At 67.8% G+C, this 13893-nt stretch overlaps 1 protein-coding gene across 2 annotated transcripts; it reads right to left on the minus strand.

Annotated features, from left to right (window-relative positions):
- Positions 1-1422: 1422 nt before the first annotated feature.
- XRCC1 (X-ray repair cross complementing 1) lies at positions 1423-13419 on the minus strand. Of its 2 annotated transcripts, XM_039513610.1 has the most exons (17): positions 13003-13416; positions 12607-12699; positions 11808-11915; positions 11428-11586; positions 10041-10121; positions 9547-9664; positions 9034-9170; positions 8304-8424; positions 7924-8140; positions 5848-5964; positions 5514-5613; positions 5006-5171; positions 4854-4908; positions 4409-4548; positions 4065-4155; positions 3309-3384; positions 1423-2698 (listed from the first exon to the last, which is right to left on the minus strand). In XM_039513610.1, the coding sequence occupies exons 1-17, from the start codon at positions 13051-13053 to the stop codon at positions 2585-2587; spliced, it is 1944 nt and encodes a 647-aa protein (XP_039369544.1). In that variant the 5' UTR covers positions 13054-13416; the 3' UTR covers positions 1423-2584. The 2 variants fall into 2 exon arrangements, 1 of the variants encoding a protein (XP_039369544.1); XR_005591132.1 differs by lacking the exons at positions 1423-2698; positions 3309-3384 and having other exon boundaries at positions 4828-4908; positions 13003-13419.
- Positions 13420-13893: the final 474 nt, after the last annotated feature.

Below are 13893 nucleotides of genomic sequence, written 5' to 3' on the forward strand. Positions count from 1 at the left end.
GATCAAGGTATATTCCCCCCCCCCAATCTTGTGGTGAAAGAAGCAGGTTTGTGGGGGGATGCAGGACCAAGGGGTCCTGCACAGCACTTCTGACCTGTTATCCCTATGGCCCCAGCCCAGGACCCCATTGCGCTCACCCCGGCCCATGACTGGACCTTATCAGGTGTCTCAGGGTAGGACTGAGGATCCCCCCGCGCCAGGCGCTGCACAAACACCGACCACGGAGACACTCCTGCCCTCCAGCGCCCACCACCTAAGCATCAACCCCCACCAGCCCCAGTGCCTGGATTTCCGTCCCCGTGGGGCTGGGGATGCAAAGCTCAGGGGCCCTTTGTTCTGAGGGACCCAGACCCCCGCCCTGGTCGACCCATTTATAGAAGCTTCTTCCAGTGTATCGTGTGGAACCCTCCCCGCATACCCCCCATGGAGAGGCCGGGGGGGGGGGGGAATTCACTTGTTTTATTTCCTTGGTACCGATGGCCCCCTGGCAATGTAAATCTAAAAACCAGGAATAACTCTCTGTCCATCCACCCTCTGCTGGGGGGGCCGACCCCCCCATACACACACCACCACCTGGGGAGTCCTGAATTCCCCCAGAGCACAGACTTCTCCAGACCCCCTCCCCGAGGTTCCAGACTCCAGCTCAACAGCCCCCCGTTATCCCAGCCCTGGGCTCCCTTCCCCCCCCCAAGCTCCTCCAGTGCCCCTCCCGCCTCTGTCCCTGGTCCCACCTCGGTCTCTCTCAGCCCCACTGCGTCATTTCTGCCACTCGCTGGCAGCGGTGGGGTCAGCTCAACGCAAGGGGGCCACACCTGGGCTCGTTAGCAGGTTTAGTTAGGAAAGAGACACACTGGCCCTGCAGCAAAGGACAGCGCCCCAGTGGTGTGGGAAGCAGCTGAGCTGGGCTCTGGCTCAGGACCCCCATGCACATCTCTTCTCCCCATGGCTGGGCTGAGTCAGGACAGCACCATGGGGCACCCGGCTGGATTCCCCTGCGCAGGCCAGAGCTGAACATGCGGAGACCCCCCCACCGCCCGCCAGAGCTCAGAGGGGGACGGAGGGGTTATGGCTCCACAGCTGGAGATGGGGGTCGTGCAGAATGGGGCAGCCGAGGGGACGGAGCTTCAATACAGTGAGGCGGGGGGGGGGGGGGGTGTTCGGCTTCCATGGCAGCAGGGCCACCTTTCCCAAGCAGCTCTGGGGGAGGTGGGTTCATGGGGGCACAGAGCCGGGGGGCTCAGCTGCAGCAGGTCTCCTTTCAAAGAAACCTGGGGGGCAGAGCAGGGCCCCTAGCGCACCCCAGGGCCACACCTCGGCTGCGGCGTGAGGTAGGGGGCCCAGGACGTGTAGCCTGAATTCCGGGTGGGGCCCAGGCCAGGAGAGACCAGACCCACCCCCATTCAAGGGGGTTTTAAACCAAGCTTCACCTGAAAACGGTTTATTTCGCTCAAAGAAAATTCTGTATAAAAGAGCTTCCCCCCGCCCTGCCCCCCAAATACAAACAGCCCCCCAGGCTCTGGGGCAGGAGAAAGGGAGGGAGGGGAAACCATCCAGACAGACCCACAGCAACTGGGAAACTGACCAGGGAGCGGGTGTGAAACTGACCAGACACTCACCTGGGGCCCCTCCCACCACCCTGAAACTGACCAGGGAGAGAGGGAAGGAAACTCACCAGCCTGATTTCCTTGCCCAGAGCAAATGCTAAGACCTGAACCCACCCCCCCAGCCGCACCGATCCCAGGGCGGCCCCCGGCCGCATCGATCCCAAGGTGCCCCCGGCCGCACCGATCCCAGGGTGCCCCCGGCCGCACCGATCCCCAGCTGCACCAATCCCATGGGAGCCCCCGGATGCCCTGATCCCAGGAGAGACCCCGGCCGCTCCGAGCCCTGACCTCACTGATCCCAGGGCGGCCCCCGGATGCCCTGATTGCAGGGGAGCCCCAGGCCACACCGATCCCAGGGGAGCCCCAGGCCGCACTGATCCCCGGCTGCACCGATCCCAGGGTGGCCCCCGACCGCACCGATCCCAGGGCGGTAAGGCAGGGAGGGAAGGTTTCCCGCATTTCCTTTGGGTTGGTAAATTCTCCGAAGTTTAGCCTCTAACCCAGCCCCTCAGGCTTCCCACCCCCAGGCCCAGACTCCGGCCAGCTGGAGCCGCGTGGATTTAACTCACACGGGTGAAGGGGAGGGGGGGGGGGCCCACGTGGCTGCAGACCCCGGTTCGAACGGCAGGCGACCAGCGAGAAGCCGGGTTCAAGTCCCCGTGGGGGCGTCCGCACACAATCAATTCCGGCTTAACCCGAGGGGCGGAAACGACGGCGCTGGCGGAAAAGGGGGTGGGGGGGCTGAGGGTGCCTTGGAGAGGGGGGGTATATTGAGGGGAACAGGGAGTCTGGCTGGGGGAGGTGGGTACAGTCGGGGGGGCCCTGCCCCGGCACAGCCCAGCTCAGCCCCTGCCGTTGCTGCGAACAGGAGGCCGAGGCAGGGACCAAGAGCAGTGAAAACCGCCCCCACCCGGCGTCTCGTCTGTACACAGGGGAGCGCCCAGCCCCCCCGCGCCCCCGCGGGACCCCCGAGCGCCGCCCTACGCTCGCGGCACCACCACGTACGGCTGGTGCGGGACGAGCCGCTGGCGCTCGCTGCAGGTGTAGATCCAGCGAGGGCGGACGAAGGAGAGGTTGGCGTTGTCGTTCAGGGCCTGCGGGGGGCGAAGGCAGGGCCGTGAGAGCAGAGCCGGAGCAGCCCCTAGCCCCCCCCCAGAGACCCCAGGAGTCCTGGCTCCCAGCCACCCGCTCTGAGCCCCTAGCCCCCACTCCCCTCCCAGAGAACCCAGGAGTCCTGGCTCCCAGCCCCCTGCTCTGAGCCCCGAGCCCCCACGCCCCTCCCAACGAACCCAGGAGACCGGGCTCCCAGCCACCCGCTCTGAGCCCCTAGCCCCCACTCCCCTCCCAGAGAACCCAGGAGTCCTGGCTCCCAGCCCCTGCTCTGAGCCCCTAGCCCCACTCCCCTCCCAGAGAACCCAGGAGTCCTGGCTCCCAGCCCCCTGCTCTGAGCCCCTAGCCCCCACTCCCCTCCCAGAGAACCCAGGAGTCCTGGCTCCCAGCCCCCTGCTCTGAGCCCCAAGCCCCCACCCCCACCCAATCACGGCCGAACCCACGAGTCCAGGCTCCAGAGACTCTAGTCTCCGCCCTGCATTACAGGGTACAGGCTCCGTGTCGCAGCCCCCTGCCCGCGCCAGGGGAGGCCCCGTGTACCTCACCCATGGGGGGCGCTGTTCGGGGCTGGGGGGCGGGGGGGGCCCCTCTCACCTCCTCGAAGGTGTCGTCCCACTCCTGGGCCGTGACCACGTAGTTCACCCGCTCGCTCATGTAGCCCTGCAGCTCCCTGGGGGCGGAACGGCAGGGAGACCCCCCCGCTGACGCCCCCCCCCCCGCCTGCCCCCAGCCCTCCCGCTGCCGCCCCCCGAGCTCCTGACCCCCAGCCCCCCCCGCTGCCGACCACCTCCTGCTCCCGCCCCCAGCCCCCCCCGCTGCCGACCCCCAGCCCCGCGCCCCCCCGAGCTCCTGACCCCCAGCCCCCCCGAGCTCCTGACCCCGAGCTCCGCCCGTGCCCCCGGCTCCCGACCCCAGCCCCCGAGCTCCGCCCGCGCCCCCTCACTCCCGACCCCAGCCCCGAGCTCCACCCGCGCCCCTCACTCCCGACCCCAGCCCCCGAGCTCTGCCCGCGCCCTCACTCCCGACCCCCAGCCCCGAGCTCTGCCCGCCTCACTCCCAACCCCCAGCCCCTGCTACCCCAGCCCTTACTTCCATCGGTTAGGAAAGAATTGCTCGCTGAACATGCCATGTGTCTGGCACGAGATGCAGCTGTCTCTGGGGTGGGACGCAGCACGGAGGCTGTTTAACCCCCTCCCAGCAGCAGATCACGCTTAGGACAGCAGTGAGGGTAATTTCTTAACTACCAAGGGGACGTCGGGAGCGAAACCCACACCCTGTGGAATTTCACCCGGACTCCTGGGTTCGCATCTGGGTGGAGGGCCTAGCTGCCGTGACGGCTCTGCCCCTCACCCGTTGAACGCCGTGATGTAGCGATTCAGGAGGCGTCGTTCCTGGGCCGGGAAATCTCCATACAGGAAAAAGCGTTTGCCCACAAAGAAATCTGGAGAGCAGGAAAGGGGTTAACGTGAGGAGCTGGACGCTACAAACCCGCGTGGGCGTCTCCCTGTCAGATTCGTGCCGTGTTCACCCGTGGGACTCACGGCCGCAGGATGTTAAAATCTCCATGTGTTCAACTCAGACTCTCACCCACTAGCGGAGATGGGCCCCAGGCCCCACTCCTCGCCCCCAGAGAAAGCCAGTTCCCGCCATGGGGCCGGACGGAAGCCAGAGTCCCCATGTCCCACCCCACATACCAGGCAGCTCCGGGATGGGCTGATCCGGCTCCTCTTCCACATCCGTGTTCTCGTCCGTGGAGCCGCCGTACGGGTCATCGTCAGGGTCCGGAGTCACCTCCCGACCCGCTTGCTGCTTCTTGCGGTGCTCCTCCTCCACCCTGCATCAGGGAGTGTGGGTCAGCTGGGAGGCGGACACCCCCCCTCAGCTCCCCCTCCTCTGCCCTACCTCACCCCCCCTCCCCAAGCCAGTGATAGAACCCAGGAATGCTGGCTCCCAGCCCCCCTGCTCTAACCACTACACCCCACTCCCCCGAGCTAGGGAGAGAACCCAGGAGTCCCTCCCCAGAATGAACGGGGGAAATCTCCCCCGGGACCCTTTTTCCATCCCTCCTGTCCCCGCCCCCTCACTAGATCAGCCCCCATGGCCCCCAACTCACCGGTGGCCACGCTCTGCTGTACCCACCTCCTCAGTTCGTCGTCCGTGTCGCCGGAGTCGCCCTCCCCACTGTCTCTGGCCCCTGGAGAACAGGACGGGAAATCAGTCCCAGCCACCCCCCCGGCACTGGGGGATACCTCCCGGGGCAGGGAGCCAGGACTCCTGGGGTCTCTCCCTACCTGCGGGCTCCCCGCTGTCCGTGGAGCTCTCCCCCCCGGCCCGCGAGTTGCCGGCGTGGGCCCAGGAGGTGCCGGGCTCTGTCTCCTCCCCCGAGGACTCACCCCGAGGCGGCTGGGCCCTGGCAGGCGCCTTGCCCTGGTGGTTGGAGCTGGGCAGCCCGACTCCCTGCAAGAGAAAGGTCCGATGGGGGGGGTGTCTGTGTGAGGTGGTGTCGTGGGGGGCAGGGGCTTGGGGAGCTAGACCCCACCCCACCCCCAGAGCTGGGGAGAGAACCCAGGAGTCCTGGCTCCCACCCGCAGAGCTGGGGAGAGAACCCAGGAGTCCTGGCTCCCAGCCCCCCGCTCTAACCGCTAGACCCCACCCCCAGAGCTGGGGAGAGAACCCAGGAGTCCTGGCTCCCAGCCCCCCGCTCTAACCACTAGACCCCACCCCACCCCCAGAGCTGGGGAGAGAACCCAGGAGCCCTGGCTCGCAGCCCCACCCCCCGCCCCACCTGACGCCCCCTACCTGTCGGGGGGAGAGGGTCTTGCGGGCCCGGGCGGGCGGCTCTTCCTCGCTCTCCTCTTCTTCCTCGCTGCCTGAGGCGGGCGGGCCGCCCATTAGGTACCTGCCAGGGTGCACCCCTCAGTTACCCCCAAACCGACCGAACCCCCTACGGCCCCCCCAGCCCCCACCCGAGCCCCACAACACGACTGGACCCCCTGGGTTCCAGCCATCACTGATTGCCCCCCAATGACCCCCAGCACCGGTCCAGCTCCCCATCTGACCCTGACAGCATATAACCCCCGAGCCTCCGCCATTGCTGAGAGCTCCTGCATGGCCCCCCCCAACCCCCCCTCACCGTTTGCAGGGCAGGCGCCGCCGGGCCCGGTGACAGTCCAGCACCCACTCCTTGCGCACGATGGTGCCCCCGCGGCCCTTCACCTGGCTGTACTTGGGGGTGTTGGCGAAGGCGCAGCTGGGGGGAGGGAAGCAGAAGGGAGATCAGAGAGGGGCAGGGGTGCGGGACTGAGCACCCCCCCCCCCAGGGCCGTTTGGAGGCAGGAGGGATAGATCGAGGCAGCAGGACTCCTGGGTTCTTTTCCCAGCTCTGGGAGGGGAGTGGGGTCTAAGGGTTAGACGGGGGTGGGGGAGGGCTGGAAGCCAGGACTCCTGGGTTCCGCGCACAGCACACAGCTGGGAAGGTGCACCCACGCTGCTCTGCTCCTGGTGTCTGAGTGTGCCCAGCGGGTCAGGGCTAGGCAGGGTTAATCAGCCTGGGCAGCACCGGCTGCACTGCCAGAAGGTCGGGGCCCACGAGGTGGGTGTTGTCGGGGGTCCAGTCGGGCTGGCTGGGGGGTACCGGCCGGGCGGGGAGCAGGCGGTACCTACATGAGGCGGGTGCTGCCGGGGGTCCCGACCGGGCGGGGGAGGGGAGCAGGCGGTACCTACACGAGGCGGGTGCTGCCGGGGGTCCCGGCCGGGCGGGGGCGGGGAGCCGGCGGTACCTACACGAGGCGGGTGCTGAGGGGGGTCCCGGCCGGGCGGGGGAGGGGAGCCGGCGGTACCTACACGAGGCGGGTGCTGCCGGGGGTCCCGGCCGGGCGGGGGCGGGGAGCCGGCGGTACCTACACGAGGCGGGTGCTGCCAGGGGGGGTCCCGGCCGGGCGGGGGAGGGGAGCCGGCGGTACCTACACGAGGCGGGTGCTGAGGGGGGTCCCGGCCGGGCGGGGGCGGGGAGCCGGCGGTACCTACATGAGGTGGGTGCTGCCGGGGTCCCGGCCGGGCGGGGGAGGGGAGCCGGCGGTACCTACACGAGGCGGGTGCTGCGGGGGGGGGGTCCCGGGCGGGGTGGGGCGGGGAGCCGGCGGTACCTGCACGAGGCGGGGGCTGTCGGGGGTCCCGTCCGGGCGGGCGGAGCCGGCGGTACCTACGAGGTGGGTGCTGCCGGGGTCCCGGCCGGGCGGGCGAGCCGGCGGTACCACACGAGGCGGTGCTGTCGGGGTCCCGTCCGGGCGGGAGGGGAGCCGCGGTACCTACACGAGGCGGGTGCTGTCGGGGTCCCGGCCGGGCGGGGAGGAGCCGGCGGTACCTACACGAGGCGGGTGATGCCAGGGGTCCCGGCCGGGCGGGGAGGCAGCGGTACCTACGAGGTGGGTGCTGCCGGGGGTCCCGGCCGGGCGGGGGCGGGGAGCCGGCGGTACCTACATGAGGCGGGTGCTGCCGGGGTCCCGGCCGGGCGGGGGCGGGGAGCCGGCGGTACCTACACGAGGCGGGTGCTGTCGGGGGTCCCGTCCGGGCGGGGGAGGGGAGCCGGCGGTACCTACGAGGCGGGTGCTGCCGGGGTCCCGGCCGGCGGGGCGGGAGCCGGCGGTACCTACACGAGGCGGGTGCTGTCGGGGTCCCGGCCGGGCGGGGCGGGAGCCGCGGTACCTACACGAGGCGGTGCTGCCGGGGTCCCGGCCGGGCGGCGGGAGCCGGCGGTACCAACCCGCGGCGGGTGCTGCCGGGGGGTTCCTGGCCGGGCGGGGGCGGGGTGCCGGCGGTCCCTACACGAGGCGGGTGCTGCCGGGGGGTCCCGGCCGGCGGGGCGGGAGCCGGTACCTACACGAGGCGGTGCTGCCGGGGTCCCGGCCGGCGGGGCGAGCCGCGGTACCTACACGAGGCGGGTGCTGAGGGGGTCCCGGCCGGGCGGGAGGGAGCCGGTCCCTACGAGGCGGGTGCTGCCGGGGTCCCGGCTGGGCGGGGCGAGGCGGTACCTACGAGGCGGGTGCTGCCGGGGTCCCGGCCGGGCGGGGAAGGGAGCCGCGGTACCTACACGAGGCGGGTGCTGCCGGGGTCCCGGCCGGGCGGGGGAAGGGAGCCGGCGGTACCTACACGAGGCGGGTGCTGCCGGGGGGTCCCGGCCGGGCGGGGGCGGGGAGCCGGCGGTACCTACATGAGGTGGGTGCTGTCGGGGGTCCAGTCGGGCCGGTACTTAGCCCCCATCTCCAGCGCCTTGTCCCGCAGCTCGGAGCGGAAGGGGTTCTGGAAGCCGCTCAGCACGAAGACCGTCCCCTGCAGGAGGCGATGAAACTCCTCCCCCGCCCCCTCCGGCGACGGCTCCTTCGGCTGCTTCTTGGGGGCTGGCGGCCTGCGGGGGGGCGGCTCTGGGGCTGGGGGAGGACAATGGGGGGGTAGCGATAACACCCGCCCACTGGGACACCTGAGCCGGCTGGAACGCCCTGCCCAATGAGTGACACATCCGCCCCCCTCCACGGATCGGCCACACTGCGTAACATGCCAGCGCCGGGGACAGAACCCAGGAGTCCCTCTCACCTTTGGGCTTCTTGGGGGCCGGCTGCGTGGGGGGGGGGGCCTCGGCATCAGGTTTCCGAGCAGAGACGGGGGACGAGTTCTCCTTGCTGAACTCAAACTTCCTCTTGGTGGGAGCCGGATCCTGAGGGGGAAGAAAAGTGGGTCAGAAGCGAAAGGTAAATATCTGGTACGATCTGCACTGGATTCCTGACCGCAGCCACCTCCGGGGGGCTGTTTATCAGGGATCCCTCACGGGGGCTGAGATGCAGCCACCTCTGGGGTGGGGCATGGTGCCTGTTTATCAGGGATCCCTCACTGGGTGCTGAGATGCTGCCACTTTAAGACAAAAAGCGAAGGAGAACCCCGTACCCGAGCAAACCTGCAATGCAGGGGATTGTGGGTACCAGAATGCAGTCCCCAGCGATGGGATCTGGCCCGGGTACCAGGGTTCATATAGACGACGACATTCCCAGGCCAGCAGGGCCAGCCGTGCCCGTCAGCCTGCTCCTGACAGCCTGGGCCAGAGACCGGCTCCCGAATCACTCCTAGGGCCGATCTCACCAAGGAACCCCCGTCGGGACTGAGAAACTGCCCGGGACGGAGAATCCCCCGCGCCCCTCGGGGACGCGTCCCCTCCCTGGTGAGCACTGGGGCCTCATTCCCAGGGTGAACAGACAGATGGGGATTTACCCCGGGTCCCGGCAGCCCCCGCCAGTGCGAGGGAGCGGCCGCGCCCGGGCGAGGACCGTACCTTGGGGGAGGCTGCGGCGCGGCTGGGGGAGGTCCTGGCGGTGGGTTTCTCTGCGGCGGAAGGGGAGGGGGTGCCGGGTGTGCTGGCCTGGAGGGTGGCCACGGCGTAGCTGGGGGACGGTTCCTCCGTCTGCGGGGCTGCACGGGAGAGCAGACAAGAGACGTCGCAGCCAAAGCACGCGGAGCCAGAGCAAACTGGGCAGGGGACAGCCCCCGGAAACCGGGATCTCTGGGTAACCACTAGCCCCCACTCCCCTCCCAGAGCCGGGCAGAGAACGCAGGAGCCCTGGCGCCCAGCTCCCCCCCGCTCTAACCACTAGCCCCCACTCCCCTCCTCCCAGAGCCGGGCAGAGAACCCAGGAGCCCTGGCGCCCAGCCCCCCCTGCTCTAACCACTAGCCCCCACTCCCCTCCCAGAGCCAGGCAGAGAACCCAGGAGTCCGGGCTCCCAGCCCCCATCCCATTCTAACCCACAAGACAACACCCCCTCCCCACCCCTCCGGGGTTCGTGGTACCTCTGGGCGGTGTGAGAAGTGGTTTGGTAGCTCGGCTGAAGAACAGGGCCCCGGGCCTCATTGAAGCAGAACTGCTGTCCTCGTCCTTCACCTTAAAGTGGCCCAGCTTGGTCACCTTCTGCACGGAGAGATGCACAGGGCTGGGCTAGCAGGGGCTGAGGGTCAGGAGTGAGGGGCACCAGCAGAGCTTGGGGGAGGAGGGAGCCCGTGGCTGGGCTAGCAGGGGCTGAGGGTCAGGAGTGAGGGGCACCGGCAGAGCTGAGTGGGGGGGAAGGGGAGCCCAGGGCTGGGCTGGCAGGGGCTGAGGGTCAGGAGTGAGGGGCACTGGCAGAACTGGGGGATGGGAGGAGGGAGCCCATGGCTGGGCTGGCAGGGGCTGAGGGTCAGGAGTGAGGGGCACCGGCAGAGCTGAGTGGGGGGGAAGGGGAGCCCAGGGCTGGGCTGGCAGGGGCTGAGGGTCAGGAGTGAGGGGCACCGGCGAAGCTGTTACTCACCGGGGAGGTAGATTTTGACTGGGTTTCGTTGTTTTCGGGCGGCGAATGGAACTTCACAAAGCACAGCCCATATGCCAGGGTCTATGGGGAGATCAGCCAGAAAGAAAGTGACCCATTGCCAGTGCTGGGGAGCGAACCCAGGAGTCCTGGCTCCAAGCCCCCGCCACACACTCTCCCCTGGTCTAACCACTAGACCTCACTCCCCCCACTGAGACACCCTGCACCCCACGTTCACCAGTTTTATACGGTTACGATACATTTGGTACAAAGTCTGCTTTGTGAGGTATCATTTGAAAACTCATAATCCGCTGAACATCATTGTCCTGTTAAAATGTGTGCAACAACACTGTGTGTACAGCTATGGGCTTTCACTGTATGATGTTACTAAAACATCTTATGATTCTGGGGAACGCCCACAGACTAGCTTTTCAGAGACAACAAAGGTCAGACCAATACTCCACCAGATGTTAAGGAACTATCAGCTGCGTAGGCAGCCATTCTCCAGCAGGGGGAAGGCATGAATAAGAAATGTACATTTCACCCCAGAGACAGTTCAAGCGTCCCGTACACAAGGTGAGGGGTAATAGTTGGAGACAGAGGGGTGAAGGAACGAAAAACAGTAGCTTCTACCTCACCTCTCTGCTCATGACATCAGTGTCACTGGAAGGACACTGAACCAAGGGGGGTGGGGGGTGGGGTGGTCCCAGGCTGAAAGCAAATCCAGCCTGTGAAATCTACTACCAGCTTTTGGTGAGAAAAATCCCTTTTGTTTTTAATTTCACTCCGTTGGGTAAATTAGGGATTCGCTTCCGTGTTTATCTGCAATTATTTTTCTTTGCAACCCATCCCGACTTTTATGCCTTATCACTTGTAATGAATTAGAATCGAGCTTTCTGCAGTTAAACTTCTCTGCTGGTTCAGCCCAAAGCAGCGGGTTTGGGCCCCTCCCCTCGGCGGGGGCACAATCCCTTTCCTTTGCTGGGATTTCTAGGGGCTCGTGCTGGCCAGGAGGGTGGTACAAGACGCACGTTTCTGGGGGACAAGGCCGGGACGGAGGATTTGCGGGTGCCGCCCTGTGTGTCACTCACGAGCGGCTAGGAGAACATCCCTGTCACTCAGCTCGGGGCGACTTTACAAGCTGTGGGCTGGGAGAGTCGGCCAGGACTGCAGGCAAAGCAACGTCAAAGAGAACCAAGGGGACACAGCTGCTGCCCAGGCCAGACTGTGTCCGGGGAACGTCACACCCGCCCGGCTTGAGCCGGGGGCACTGGCAGCGGCTCACGCACTCCCCCATGTGTAACCCCTTCCGCCCTCCCCGGCCAGTGTGCCGGGGTCCCCAGACCAGGCTGTACTGCGGAGCAGGGTCCCAGGGCGGGAGGGGTCCCACCTTGGTGTAGGGCTGGGTGCAGACAATTTTCACCCGGTCCCATTTCTTCTCGGCTGCTGCTTTCACCAGCTTGTCCGGGCCAAACATCCGGACCCGGTTGAGGTTGGTGCCGGCTTTGCTCTCCGAGGGCGACATGAAGGACGAGGTGACCAGCAGCACCTGTGGGGGGGAACCCACCGGGGTTAGAGAAGCCTCCGTAAGCCCCTGAGAGCCCCCCACCCCAAATCCTGTCGCTGCCTCAGTCCCAAGGGGTTAAGCCCCCTGGGGTCGCTCGGCTGGGCCCCACCCCAGAGTTCACTGAACCAGATCCACCTCTCTGCCCCCAACCATCGACGTGGGAGCTCCGCAAAGCCCGGCACGCGCGGCTTCCCCCCCCTCACCTCGTAGTCCTGCTCGCTGGGCGAGGCGGAGCTGCCGGCCAGCACCTCCACGAAGGCCGAGCCCTCGTTGCCCACGTCGATGCTGTGGATCCGCTCCTCCTTCTCGAACTGCCGCGGGAGCAGGGGGGAGAACCCGGGGTCAGGGATGCGGGGCCGACCCAGGGTCCACTTCCAACCCACTGCGGGAACCCAGGAGTCCAGGCTTCCCCCGTCCCCCTGCTGCTCTAACCACTACACCCCCCTCCCCTCCCCAAGCCAGGAGAACCCAGGAGTCCCGGCTCCCCCCGTCCCCCTCCCCCCAGGGAGAGAACCCAGGAGTCCTGGCTTCCCCCGTCCCCCTCCTGCTCTAACCACTACACCCCCCTCCCCTCCCCACCCCGGGGAGAGAACCCAGGAGTCCCGGCTCCCCTCCCCCAGGAGAGAACCCAGGAGTCCTGGCTTCCCCGTCCCCTCCTGCTCTAACCACTACACCCCTCCTCCCCAAGCCGGGAGAGAACCCAGAAGTCCTGGCTCCCCTTGCCCCCGCCCCGGGGAGAACCCAGGAGTCCTGGCTCCCTTGCCCCCGCCCCCGGGAGAGAACCCAGGAGTCCTGGCTCCCCTTGCCCCCTCCCGGGAGAGAACCCAGGAGTCCTGGCTCCCCCTTGCCCCCTCCCAAGGGAGAGAACCCAGGAGTCCTGGCTCCCCCGTGCCCCCCTCCCCGGGAGAGAACCCAGGAGTCCTGGCTCCCCCTTGCCCCCCCCCCCCAGGGAGAGAACCCAGGAGTCCCGGCTCCCCCGGGGTGTGTGTGGGGGGGTCTCACCTGCAGGATGACCGACAGCTGCTTCTCGCCCGCCTGCGCCGCCTTCCACTTGCGGTAGGTGTCGGCCTTGAGCAGGTTCTCGGCGCAGTGAGTCTGGGGGGGCGGGGGAGAGAGCACGTCACCCCCGGAATGGGCTCTCCCGGCCCCCCCCGCAGGGAATGGTCTCGCCCGCACCCCCATGGGGAATGGTCTCTCCCGCCCGCCCCGAATGGTTTCTCCCGTCTCCCCCCCCCCGCAGGGAATGGTCTCCCCCGCTCGGCTCTCCCGCCCCGCCCCGCAGGGAATGGTCTCCCCCACTGGGCTCTCCCGCCCCCCCATGGGGGATGGTCTCGCCCGCCGGCACCCGCCCCGAATGGTCTCTCCCAGCTCCCCCCCCGGGAATGGTCTGCCCCCTACCGGGTCAGCGCTGCTCGCGGACACCACATGGCGGATCCCGATCTCCGGCATCCCCGCGCTCCGCCGCCGGGCGCCGCCGCTGCCCGCCCCCGGAAACAAAACTCTGGCGGGCCCCGGAAGTGGAACCGCTCTGCGCCGCCCACTCTATGTTCGCTCGGTCCTCCGAGCCGCTCTGCGCAGGCGCCGCTGCCCGGCGAGGGATTGCGCGCGTGCGCAGCCCCCGATCCAGCCCGAGACGCGGCGCGCGTGCGTGCCTCCTTCGCGCCTCTTTCGCCCGGGCCCCGCTCGATCGCGGCGCATGCGCCCCGACTGCTGCTTGCGGCTCCTGTTAGTGCGCATGCGCTTTGCCCTGGTGTTCCCCTCTCGCCCGTGTCGCCCCCTGGTGGCGCAGAGGGGAAGTTGCATCAGAGCGGATCACGTGGCGCAGGGGGAGGGTAGAGCTCAGGGGTTTGAGCGCTGGCGGGCGGAACCCGGGGTTGTGAGTTCGATCCTTGGGGGGGGGAACTGGGGTAAAAATCTGGGGATGGGTCCTGCCTTGAGCGGGGGGTGGGACTGGACCAGATCCCTCCCACCCCCCCAGTCTGCATTTTGTTGGACCCCGCGTGTCCCGGCGCGAGGTGGCAACGCAGGCAGGGGGCCTGCACCGCGACACGTCACCCGGCGGGACCTTCGTTCCTTACCGGAGCCTGAGCTCTGTCCTGCGCTGTGATCCTGGTGGCTAATAAACCCCCTGGTTTACATGGCTGAGAGTCACGTCTGAGTGCGGAGTTGGGGTGCGGGGCCCCCTGGCTCCCCCGGAGCCCCACACGGGCGGCCTAGCTGCAGTTACAGGCAGGTGTCCTGAGCCCTGCAGCTCCTCCCCCCTGCCAGCTGGATCATTTGCATTTTCAC

Source organism: Mauremys reevesii, linkage group 24, assembly GCF_016161935.1.
Source record: "Mauremys reevesii isolate NIE-2019 linkage group 24, ASM1616193v1, whole genome shotgun sequence".
NCBI lineage: Eukaryota > Metazoa > Chordata > Testudines > Geoemydidae > Mauremys > Mauremys reevesii.